The 12915-nt window shown below is 43.1% G+C and overlaps 1 protein-coding gene across 7 annotated transcripts in view; it reads left to right on the top strand.

Annotated features, from left to right (window-relative positions):
- Positions 1-12915, top strand: part of SRGAP1 (SLIT-ROBO Rho GTPase activating protein 1) — a 297632-nt gene that overhangs the window by 237168 nt on the left and 47549 nt on the right. For all 7 annotated transcript variants that reach the window (XM_082254987.1, XM_082254986.1, XM_082254988.1 and 4 more), the window contains exon 16: positions 7883-7988. In XM_082254987.1, the coding sequence (XP_082111113.1) occupies positions 7883-7988 (106 nt within the window). The remainder of the gene's footprint in view (positions 1-7882; positions 7989-12915) is intronic.

The following is a 12915-nucleotide window of genomic DNA, read 5'->3' as shown; positions in this document are numbered from 1 at the left end:
GCAGACACACTGGTGGCCCCGTGGGGTCAGTATCATATGGATTTACGCCTTCCCTCCTCTCAAGCTTCTGCCAAGACTTCTATGCAGGATCGAGGTAGAAAGGATTCCAGTTATCTTAGTGGCTCCGGCTTGGTACGCCGATCTGGTGTGACTTTGTGCTCCCGGATGGACCTCAAAAAGGGTTGTCCGCTTCCTCTCCGACCATTTCCAGAGGGATCAGACAGACGGTGGTTCAGGCCTATTCCATCAGGGGTCAGGTTCCTCCTTTCCCTATCAAAGCGCACTCTCCTAGGGCGTTTAGTGTCTCCTGGGCTTTCCGTCATCAGGCGTCAGTGAGGCAGGTTTGAAAGGTGGCCACCTGGTCGTCGGTACACACATTTTACAAAGTTTTATAAAGGGGATGTGTTGGCATCTGCGTATGCTTCTTTTGGCCCCACAGTTTAACAGGCTGATGTTGAGAGGACCCAATCCTCTTTGAGGGTGTGTTTTTTTTTTTTCAGGTGGGGTCCAGTTGTTTGGTTGAGCTCCTGTTGCCTGGTTAGCTAATGTTTAGCCTTGGGAATTTTTTTGTTGTTTCCACCCCTCATGTTTAACACTGCTTTGGGACGTCCCAATGGTTATGAATATCAGGATCTGTGTCCATCAGTAAACGAAAGAGAAAATGGGGTTTTTGACTTACTGTAAAATCCATTTCTTTGATGTTCATTGATGCACACCGCACCCACCCCTCTGTGGAGTTCGAATTCTCCTGACACTGCTTGTAACAAAACTGAGCTGCTATAGCAAAGAGAGGGAGTATACCCCCTGGGTGTAGCCAGAATTATTTTCTGCCTAGTGTCCTACTCCTGTAGGGGGCAGTATAACTCAATTGTTATGAATCTCAGGAGCTGTGTCCTTTAATGAACATCAGAGAAATAGATTTTAAGGTAAGTCAAAAATTCAATTTTTTTGTGTTTGGTTGTTTGAAGTAATTTTCTAGTAAAAAATACTGGTTTAGACTTGTAAACAAAAAGTGCCAATAAAAGACAGGATTTTTTAAGTGGTTAAACGTTTTCAACTTTAATGCATTCCTTACATTAAGGTTAAAAATGTTTCATCACTTGTTGTGCCCCCCAATACTTATCTGTCGCCTGTCACGATCCAGTGCTGTCCTGCCTCTAGCTCTTCTCTTCTTTTCCTGCTCTCACAGGAGGCTCTCAGAGCATTGGGAGCCATAGCCTCCTGCTGCTGTTTTTATTTAAATCCTGCAAAGAGGTAGCGGGGGCTGTAGCAGAGCTGTGCCATGTGTGTCACACAGCACAGGTTGGGAGCATTCGCACGGGTGCCCCCTCAGCACATGGCTAGCTGAGGGGGCACCTGGAAGAGAAATGGAGCAGACAGCCCCGGCAGGGGACTCCAGATGAGGAGAATTAAGGCCCGTACACACGATAAGAAAATCTGTAGGGAAAATTAGTCCGACGACCGATCTGTCGATTTTCGGATTGTTAGTATGGTGCTTTCGACAGCCGCCTCCGATTTTTCGGCTGACAAAATCCTGATGTGCAGGCTATATAATTTTTGTCGTCCGTCAAAACAACATTTCCGATTTTCGTCTCATTAGTACAGATTTGAAACGGAAAAAAATCTTAAGAGCAAGACTAGGCATGCTCAGAGACAAAAGAACACATACAAAACAATCCAACACATGACATCACTTTTGAAGTAGAATTCTGTCGTACGGGAAAATTCGTATGAAAATAACCTCTTCACTTTCCACATCAGACTAGCACGCCACAAAAAACTGACAGCAGATCGTTCGATAATCTGATCGTGTGTACAGGGCTTTACTTTAATTTTGCAATCTGACATTTTACATTTAAGCATTTGCGTTCAAATCCAAAGAACATGAGATCCAGAAGGTGCTCTTGGATTTTGACTGCATTTATTTACCTCATCAAAAATTAACCCTCTGAAAACTCCCTACATCACAGTCAAACTGTCTCAAACCCATCTATTCTCTAGCTATAAAATATTGAATTTAGGAGTACTGTACATAAAAATAAACTTTTCCTATGATGGAATATTTTGGATAGTTCATAAAAAAAAGACCATAAAGTAAAATATATAATTTATTTTCAACATTAATGGAGCTGTTGAGAATTTCATATACTATGTTGTGCCTTTGTTAGAGTTGCTTCACAAATACTTTAAAATAATGCTTGGATTGATCGTGTTGTTATAGTAGGCAGAACCTCCCACTAGCACTTATTGAACAGTACATGTACTGGAATACCAAAGTTCTTTTTTACTAAACAGAAGCAGGATAAAAATAGCCAATAATGTTCATTACACCCTTGTATAAATACATTTGGCCTGGAAGTTTTATTTTCACTTGTGTGCACAGGAAATTAATTTGAAAGATTTACCTGTTTAAAATTACTTTTCTCACTTTAAAGTTTGCCTGTTTTGATCAAACTATTTATAGGATCAAAGAATTTTTAGGATAACTCCACTTTCAGGGAAAAAAGTATACCAAAAAAAATAGCAAATGTGATAGACCAGCCATATATAATTTGATTTTATTATTAATTGAATGTAATTTAATTGAATGTATTGTAATAAAAAAAAAAAAAAATCTACAGCTGATGTAATTTTCTGTAACATTCAATGCAATATGGGTACGTGGAGACATTCTGTAGACCATTAGTGTATGAAATGCACCCCAAAATTTCATTTGCTGCTTGTTTGGCTCACTGATTTACTCCGAAATCTGCACTAAAATAAAATCCCTCCTAATGTAGGAAATTTGTTTTTTTTTTTTTTTTTTTTCCCAAGCAAGAGTAAAATCGCACTTCAATAATGGCTAGTACACATGATCAGAAAAGTGTACGAAAAATACCACTTTCAAAGCGATCATACAATAATCTGTTCGTTAGTACATGGCTTTCGACAGCCGATCAGGACAGTTAATCTGATATTATCTGATGGGACAAGCACAAAAATGTTCTCGTACGATACCAGATCCTGCAATTTTCCTTTTAAAATGTACCGGTACTTGCCGAAAATACAATACAATACAAATACAATACAAATACACTACAACACATTAAATCACTTCCCAATTTTTATTCTGTCGCACGAGAATGTTCATCACTGTAGCAAACTCTTCATTTTTGATATAAAACTAGCATGCAAAAAAATAAAAGACGATCATTCGTTCGATAATCTTATCGTGTGTACCATGCATTGCTTGCTCTTGTAAAATGACACGTGTACAGTGTAATTAAAAAAAAAAACATGCAATTACGGCCGGCGACTATAGCTGCTAGTAGTAATCACCGTGTTTTGCCGCCTGGCAAGGCTTCCCACACCCCCCTGCTGGCACAATGCAATAGTACTGCAGGAGGGGCATTCCCCCATCAACACTGGAATTGAGTGATTTTTCTTTCCTTCCACCCATGGTGGAAAGAAAATAAATCAAACTCGTTCTTTGGATGCTTTACACTTCTGTTCAGACATCAGTGTAAACCTGAAGTATTACTAAACCCACAACAGTAAAAGAGGTCTATAGATGCAGAATAGCATGCTTGGTATACTCACTGTGTAACTTAAATGATTGTTCCTCTGCATTGTGTAAAAAGGCTGTGTGATCCTGTATGCACAGATCCTCCCCCTCCTGCAATGTCACTCTGGACAAGTCCAGATAAGCACAGTAAGTGTAGTTCAGCTGCACATGCTCAGTTTGGTCTCTATTGCTCAGAGAACACTTGCTGGTTTAAGCTAAACTATTCAGGTCCCATGGTGTTAACATCACACATGTGGGCGTGTATACAGATCCTAAATGACAGCCCAGTCCCTCCCCCCCCTCCTCCTCCTCCTCCATGTCCAGTAACTCAAAAAGAACACAGTGGGTGGGATGTCACATCTTGATTGATGGATGATTTTTTTTTTCCTTGGGAGGGTACATGTGATCAGCACAGGGCCAATCGGTACTGCCCAGACATGTTCAGACTATGAATTAAGGGTCTTGAAGCATCGAAAGGACAGTCATGGGAGAAATAAAACACCTCCTACAAACACTCACTAAAATAAGTAACCTGATTGCTCTAATTGCTATATACAGCTGATGAGAAAAGGTATTTATCAGTTTATATTGCCTAAAATAATTGCATTTCCATGTTCTGTGTACTGTAGGTGACCAGATATAGTGGGGTTTGGTAACACTTTAAGGCTGCTTTCACACTGAGGAGTTTGTCAAGCGCTTTTGTCTTAACCACTTGCCGACCGCCCACAGTATATTTACTGCGGCAGTCACTATGTACTACGTCGCTCGCCCAGGAGCCTGCAGGGGGCGAGTGCGCACCGCCGGAGGCGCTACCGCCCCCGCTCGTTCATGGCTATCCCCGCGCGTGTGACCGGCAGCTCCGATGCCACTCGCGATCTCCCGTTGGAGAGGGAGAAACGCAGGCGGCTGATGTAAACAAAGCCACCTGTCATTCTCCCTGGTGTAGCTGCAGAGATCATACGATCCTGCTATGTAGGATCGTATGTCTCTGTGGTTACATCACAAGCCACACCCTTTACAGTTAGAATCACGCCCCTAGGGACACACTTAACCCGTTGATCACTAATAAAGTTAACCCCTTCCCTGCCAGTGTCATTTTTACAGTAACAGTGCATATGTATAGCACTGATTACTGTAGTAATGTCACTGGTACCCCCAAAAGTGTCAAAAATGTTAGGAGTCCGATCTGTCCGCCGCAATGTCGCAGTCCCGCAAAAAATTTGCAGATCGCCGCCATTACTAGTTTAAAAAAAAAAAAAACAATAAAAATGACATAAATCTTTCCCTTAGTTAGTAAACGCAATAAATTTTGCACAAACCAATCATAATAGGCTTATTGCGATTTTTATTTTTACCAAAAATATGTAGCAGAAAACAAATTGGCCTAAAATGTTAAAAAATTTTGATTTTTACATTTTCTTTTTTGGGGAATTTCATATAAAAAAAATGTGAAAAATATTTTTTCAAAATTTACGCTCTTTTTTTGTTTATAGCGCAAAAAATAAAAATCGTACAGGTGATCAAATACCACCGATAGAAAGCTCTGTTTGTGGGAAAAAAAAAGGACATCAATTTCATTTGGGTACAGCGTCGCACGCTGACTGCGCAATTGTCCGTTAAAGTCACGCAGTGCCGAATCGCAAAATAGGCCCTGGTCTTTGAGCAGGAAAATCCTCCGGGGCTTAAGTGGTTAAAAAAAAAAGTGCCTGCAAAGCTCAAGAAAAATGCTTCCCTTTTAAAAACAATGCTCATTGGGGCAGTGTGCTTCCGGTACAGTGAAAAAGGTTCTACTTGCAGTATTTTTTAAGCCTGTTTGGGGAGGGAGTTAAAATAAAAAAAACTGCACAAAAAACTCACCTACCTATCGGAAGTAAAGGGATGTGTTTTTGGTGCGGTTTTTGAGTCACATGTCCTTTAAAAAGCGCAGACGTGGTAAAATCACAGAAATAAAACACATTTGCGATGTTTTTGCAGCAGATCAGTGTGAAAGTAGCCTTAGGCCCCTTTCACACGGGCGTTCCGTATGTCTGTATATCACCCCATCCATTTGCAGGTGATATACGGACATAATGTATGTCAATGGGATTGCGGATGTCAGCGGATGACCATCCGCTGACATCCGATTTGCGTCCTTTCAGTTCTGTTCTGTTTTTTGGAACAGAACAGAACCCTATTTTTTCTTCCGTTTAAAAAACGGAAAGGACGCAAAATCGGATGTCAGCAGTGTCATCCGCTGACATCCGCAATCCCATAGACATGCATTATGTCCGTATGCGGACATACGGACCGGGTGACACAAATGTCATCCGTGTCAGTGAAAAAAAAAAAAAGTGCCGGAGGGGATCGCAATACGGTCCGCTCCGTGTGAAAGAGGCCTTAGGTACTACATTGATTGCTAAATTATGCAGCTTTCCACTACTGCAGGTGTGAACACAACAAATGACTGAATAGTTGTTTGGTCTTTTTTGGCTTCTGTCTGGCAAATATTGAATGTCTGTTTGCATTTTACTGGCATATTGTTTGTGCAAGTCACGCTTAAGTGTAATATTCCTCTTATGGTGACGTACCTAACTCACATGGTAGCCATTTGGGTTTACAACGCTTTCTCGTAAAGCATGGGTGTCCAACCTTTCGGCTTCTCTGGGCCACATTGAGTGTAGAGAAATTTTCTCGGGCCGCATATAAAATATATAATATAGTTAAGGTATATAAGTAATAAAACGCCACCGCGCCCTTCCCGCACTACCCCCAACCCCCCGCACGAATTTAACACAACTAGAGGATGACCAATGAAATGGAATCAGTAAACAGAGGTTTACTTCTTCTGAGAGATATTAAAGGAACACTCTAACCACCATCACCACTTCATTGATTTGAAGTCATGGTGGTAGGAGTCAGAAACACTGCACATTTACACTTATGTGCTGGGGGATAGTTGTACCCCTAGCACATATGACTTGGGCAGCCAGAAAATGTACATGTACAAGGACATGACATATTATTTACAAAACACAACTAGTTATTAAAAAACATATTGCAACAATTTACACACGCTAATGCCTTTTCTACTTATTTTGCAGACTGCTGGCGGGTAATGCGGGTACTGCTGGAGGTAGCAGCGGCTGCAGTAGAGAGCAGAGCCCCTGCTTTCTGTATGGCTCCTGTCACAGGCGTGAGTGTATTTCATGTCACTCCGCCTGTGACAGAGCCAGAACTATACAGGAAGCAGCGGCTCTGTCACTGACTGCAGATATCCGAAGTCTCCCACAGCAGTCGGGAGATCGCACGGCGCTTGCAGCCTAGTGCGTGCCCATCCAATGCAGCCTAAATAGTGCCCATCCAATGCAGCCTGATCAGTGCCCATCCAATGCAGCCTGATCAGTGCCCATCCAATGCAGCCTCACCAGTGCATGCCCATCCAATGCAGCCTGATCAGTGCCCTTCTAATGCAGCCTCGCAAGTGCATGCCCATCCAGTGCAGCCTCACCAGTGCGTGCCCATCAAATGCAGTTGCAGCCTCTGCCTACAGTTGGTTGGAAGCCGCTGTGGCCTTGCCCCCGACTTGACTTCCTTCCTCCCTAGAAAAAAAAAATTGTCAGGGGGCAGTGGGCCGCATTGGCTGCAGTTCTGGGCCGCATGCAGCCCTCGGGCCGCAGGTTGGACATGCCTGTCATAAAGTATATGTACTGTAAAGCCTAACTGAATAACATTGTGTTTGTTAAAGAGCTGTGTATCATAAGCCGCTGCCATTATTTAAAATACAATAACATTTTATTGCATCTTGGTGCTTCTTATTTCCTCAGCCTCTGTGCAGCCAGTTTCTGTCTACATGAATAGAGGATTTTGAAGTGAGATTTGGGAATTTCACTGTTGTGGTGCTCACTGTTATCCTTGCTAGAGGTATTAGGAAGCAAAGACCTGCCTCTACCAAGCTGGCCTCCTACAAGTATATACAGTAATAAACAAGGCTTGGTATATCAGTGGTGGAAAAATCAGCTGCAGAGAGACCTCAGACAATACTGCCCTCTGCATGCCTTTTTTTTTTTTTTTTTTTGGGCACAGCTCTCAGAATCAGTTCCTCTTAAACTAGTTGTGGCTTTGCTGAAGAAAAGAGAAAATCTGTACACATCAGTTTTAAAGTTCTGCTTTCCACCTAAAGATAAGTGATCTCAAAATGTTTTTTATTTAAAAAAAAAATTGAAATATTGAGCACGGTGACAGCTTCTTGGATATGCATGGGCATTTCAAGAAAAGTAACCTTTAAATTGTACCTCTGGTTACAAGCAGTAAAAGTGTAAAGGAAATCAGAATTGAGTTCTATATGTCTTCTGTTCACAGGTGTGGAGAATCTCTGTGAGAGGGCCATCCACATCAGAAAAATCCTATTGACGATACCCAGGACTGTGCTCATAGTCATGAGATATCTCTTTGCATTCCTCAACCAGTAAGTAGTGTTCTGTGCCTTGACAAAAAAAAAAGTGTCAAATTTTGAACGAACCCAAGCCATACTGTAGAAAATAGATGTGTGATGAAACCTTATTTTAATCGTACAGTATAGAGCACCGTACAATACAGAGCACAGCACCTGTACTCTTAGATCATGGGCTATATGGAGCTACCTTTCAGATGATTGGACAATGGTAAAAATCTGCTAGGGCTGCCCAGAGCACACCATGTATCCTGTCCATTCCATGAGGCTCCGTTTTTGCTAATGTCCTTAGGTGAGGAGAATTTATTGACATTCATTTTTTTTATCTGAAATCTATCTTTGTGATATCTAGAAGTTTTCTGGATTGGTTATTCGCGGAGTGTACCTAGAGGTTGGTCTTTCATGTTTGCTTTGGGCCCTGGATTCTGCGATAGGCACCCACTTTGGTATGTACTGCAATCAGTGTAGTAAGCTGGCGGTGCTATACAGATCCAGGTCCATGGTCCAAATATATACAGTTGTGCTCAAAAGTTTGCATGCCCTTTGCAGAAGTCACAACATTTTGGCAATAATATTAACAATTCCCCAAAAACTTTAAGGATAATGATTATTTGAAGCAATTTATTACCACATAGTTTTTTAACTCCTTTTTAAGTCATATTAACCAAAATCACCCAAATGGCTCTGATCAAAAGTTTGGATACCCTGGAATGTTTGGCCTTGGTACAGACATACAAGGTGACACACACAGGTTAAAATGGCCATTAAAGGTTAATTTCCCACGTGTATAAATTGTCAATGAGTTTGTTAGCTACCAGAGCAGGCTAGATACAGGGCCATGGAGAGCAGAAAGGAACTGTCAAAAGACATGCGTAACAAGGTAATGGAACTTTATAAAGATGGAAAATGATATAAAAAGATATCCAAAGCCTTAAATTTGCCACTAAGTACTGTTCAATCATTTATTAAGAAGTGGAAAATTCGGAGATCTCTTGATACCAAACCGAGGTCAGGTAGACCAAAAAAGATTGCAGCCACAACTGCCAGAGGAATATTTTGAGAGAAAAAACCCACAGGTAAACTCAGGAGAAATACAAGCTGCTCTGGAAAAACCCTGTGTGATTGTTTTTAAGAGGCACAATATGACAATACTTGAACAAAAATAATATGCATGGTCGAGTTGCCAGAAATAAGCCTTTACTGCACCAATGCCACAAAAAAGCCTAGTGAGGCATGTCAAGGTGTTGTCAGGCATATGGTAGCCAGCCTTTTTTTTTGTTTCTTAGTGCCTCTATATTCAAGAATCCCTCTTTGTCCTGCCTACAGGCCCTTGCTGAAGACCTTTTTCTTCCCAGTCCACCATTGCAATGTGGATCAGGCAACTCATTTCCAGGACATACACCCTTAACTAAAGGGTTCCCCCTATCCCTATCTGAGCCCATTTCACCAGGGCTGATGGTATCTCTTGGAATTTCCAACATCAATCTTCTTCTTCCCAAATTTGAAAGGCTACCACCTGATCCTCTGTTTACACATTCACTGTTTTTACCAGGTGGACCTGAGTGTTTTTGTTTGGGTTTTATAACCTGTTTTCTTGTGGGCCTGTATGCAGTTCTCTTTTGCTATGTTGTTGCCCATCCCTCAGTTTATTGCTTGGGTAGTTCCAATGGTCTGAAGTCCTGTGTCCTTTACAATTTAACATACAATGCATTCGGAAAGTATTCACAGCGCTTCACTTTTTTCACATTTTTAGTTACCCAAAATTGATTAAATTCATTATTTTCCTCCAAAATGCTAAAAACAATACCCCATAATGACACATGAAAGAAACTTGTTTGAAACCTTTGCAATTTTATTAAAAATAAAAAAAATAAAAAATCACATGTACTGAAGTATTTACATCCTTTGCCGTGACACTCAAAATTGAGCTCAAGTGCATCCTGTTTCTGCTGATCATCCTTGAGATGTTTCTACAACTTGACTGGGGTCCACCTGTGGTAAATTCAGTTGATTGGACATGATTTGGAAAGACACACCTGTCTATAGAAGGTCCCACAGTTAACAGTGCATGTCAGAACACAAACCAAGCCATGAAGTCCAAGGAATTGTCTGTAGACCCCTGAGAGGTGTTTGTATCGAGGCACAGATCTGGGGAAGGGTACAGAAAAATGTCTGCAGCATTGAAGGTCTCAACGAGCACAGTGGCTCCCATAATCCATAAATGAAAGACGTTTGGAACCACCAGGACTCTTCCTAAAGCGGGCCGCCCGGCCAAACTGAGCAATTGGAGGAGAAGGGCCTTAGTCAGGGAGATGACCAAGAACCCGATGGTCACTCTGACAGGGCACCAGGGTTTCTCTGTGGAGAGGAGAACCTTCCAGAAGAACAACCATCTCTGCAGCACTCCACCAATCAGGCTTGTATGGTGGAGTGGCCAGACAGAAACCACTCCTCGGTTAAAAGGCACATGACAGCCCACCTGGAAATTGACAAAAGCTACCTGAAAGACTCTCAGACCATGAGAAACAAAATTTTCTCTATCGCTCATTGACAGACGTAGTCTTCTTGATTCTCAAGAGCTGGGTTATGTTGTCTCCGCAGGAGTAGGACTAGGCAGAATGACAAAACGTTCTGGCTCCACCCTAGGGGGCAGTCCCTGAGGGTATATCCTCCCTCTCTCTGCTACAGGGAATCAGTTTTTTTCTGTCTAGTCAGGAGTAAGGACCTAAGTTCCTTGCTGGGATCTTTTGGTCCTGGCAAGACTTTTTTTCTTTAAGGAAAAGACATTTTTTAGGTAGTTTTCTCCAGTGTTTTTTTCCTGTGAGATCTTCAAGCAAAAATGCCGGACTGGGCGACACTTGTGGTCACCCCAGCCGGCCTACGAGCGCGTGCAGACCAGGCATTGCGCTTGGTCGGCCGCGACATATTCAAGTAAGTATGCGGGGCCGGGCGACGGGCTGGATGTGAGATCCAGTGGTCACCCCGGTTTCTGCCTAAAAGCGCGTGCAGACCAGTGCGCTGAGTCGGCCGCGACGGAGTCCCAGTAAAGGGACTGACTTTGCGAGTTAAAAGCTCGCTTGGACGCCAGGACCAGAGAGTCGAGGCGTCCACAAACCCCCACCTCGGTGGAGAGGGTATTATGAAGAGAGGGTGCCTGTCGGTTCGGTATGGTGAGTAAAACGTTCCCTTTTTTCCTCATTTATGAGGCAGTATATATTATGGGCCCCTCCATATATGGTCAGTATATATCTGACACTTACAAGTCCCCCTTGTAATACAGCATGTGTTTGTGGGAAGTGGACTTGGTTCAAGAGCTAACACTCTACCCAGCAGACTGTAACATTACAGCAAACATAGGAGGTATAATCCTACCTTATGTGCAGTGTATCTCTGTAGATCCATATGTCACCTCTCAGCAGAGTGCAGGTGGATGTGCTGGGAAGACGATATCGGCGGTCCGCCGCCATTTTGCCGTAGACCGAATGCATGTATGTCCTCAGGTCACGCCAGGCCGCCATGTTTTTGGAGTCTTATGTCTCTTCTATGGGGGCGGCCATGTTTTGTGAGCCCAGCTTCCTCGTGGAGGGCTGGGAACGCCGGAAGGCGTACACAGGGGGCGGAGCCACGCCTTCTGCCCGGGAAAAAGCAAACAGCTCCTTCCAGTCTGTGTAAGACAGACGCTGGCTGCAGTTTGTTGGAAACTGCACTGCATCGGTTGGTGAGCCTTGGGGGTCCCTCTCTCTCTCTCTCTGGGATCGAGAAGCAGGTACTCTGAGGGGCGCTATTGCGCTAGGGGGAGACACACAAAAGAAAAAAAAAAAAAAAAAAAAAGTTTTTTGTTTATTGCTGGCAAAAGTGTCCTGTATTAACATGGACCCTGCCACTCATGTATCTCCTCCGGATCCCCTCGAGGGGTCTGCGGGATCCTCCAGCACCCCATTGACAATTGAATCTTTGTCAGCAATTATGGAAACTTTTGTGTCCCGGGTGGAAGTGGCTTGTCAGGGAGAGGGCGCAAGAAAGCGACCCCCGCCTAACCCCTTATTATCTGAAACCTCGGATTCAGACTCTGAGCCTATTTCTGCAGTTGCAGGTACTTCATCTGGTATTGGTGTCTCGGGTCCTGTCTCTTCAGACAGTGAGGAGGATGTTTCGGCATCTGCCATAGCCCGAGAGGAAGCGTTGGTAAACGCACTCATTGTATCTGTTCAAGAGACTTTAAGGTTACAGGGTATTCCATCAGAAATAGCTGAAACTGAGATCCCTTTTGGGACTAAAAAGCGCATCAAAGTGGCAAAGGTTTTTTCATTGCCCAAATGTTTTGGCAATCCAATCGATGAAGAATGGCGTCTGCCAAAACGCACTTTTAATATTTCCAAACGCATTGACAGGCGTTATCCGTTTGAGGAAACCCTTATTAAGAAATGGACAGAACCACCTGTGGTGGATTCACCAATTGCTAGATTGAATAAAGCCACGGTTATTCCTTTAGAAGACGCTCCGTCTTTTAAAGATCCAGTGGATCGCAAGATAGAAGCTATGTCTCGCACCATGTTTTCCTTGATTGGATCAGCTTTCAGGCCAATAATTGCTATTGGTCTGGTTTCGCAGGCTGTAACTGAATGGACCAAGTGGTTACGCCGGGACTTAGAAGAAGTCCCTCAGGCGGTATCAGATTTGTTGGAACAAATGATACAGGGGTTACAGTTTGTATGTGATGCGGCGTTAGACGCCACTCCATTAATGGCGCGAGCATCAGTCTCAGCAGTGGTTCTCAGGCGTACACTGTGGCTAAAAGGTTGGATAGCCGACCAAGGTTCCAAAAAAGCATTGGCTAATATCCCCTTTTCAGGAGAACGTCTATTTGGAGCCAACTTAGATGAGATCATTAAGGATCTCACCGGTGGAAAAAGCACCTTTTTACCGCAAAATTTTAAAGGTA

Source organism: Pelophylax lessonae, assembly GCF_965119305.1.
Source record: "Pelophylax lessonae genome assembly, chromosome: 4".
Taxonomy (NCBI): Eukaryota; Metazoa; Chordata; class Amphibia; order Anura; family Ranidae; genus Pelophylax; species Pelophylax lessonae.
This window is presented reverse-complemented; position numbering and strand designations above follow the sequence as displayed.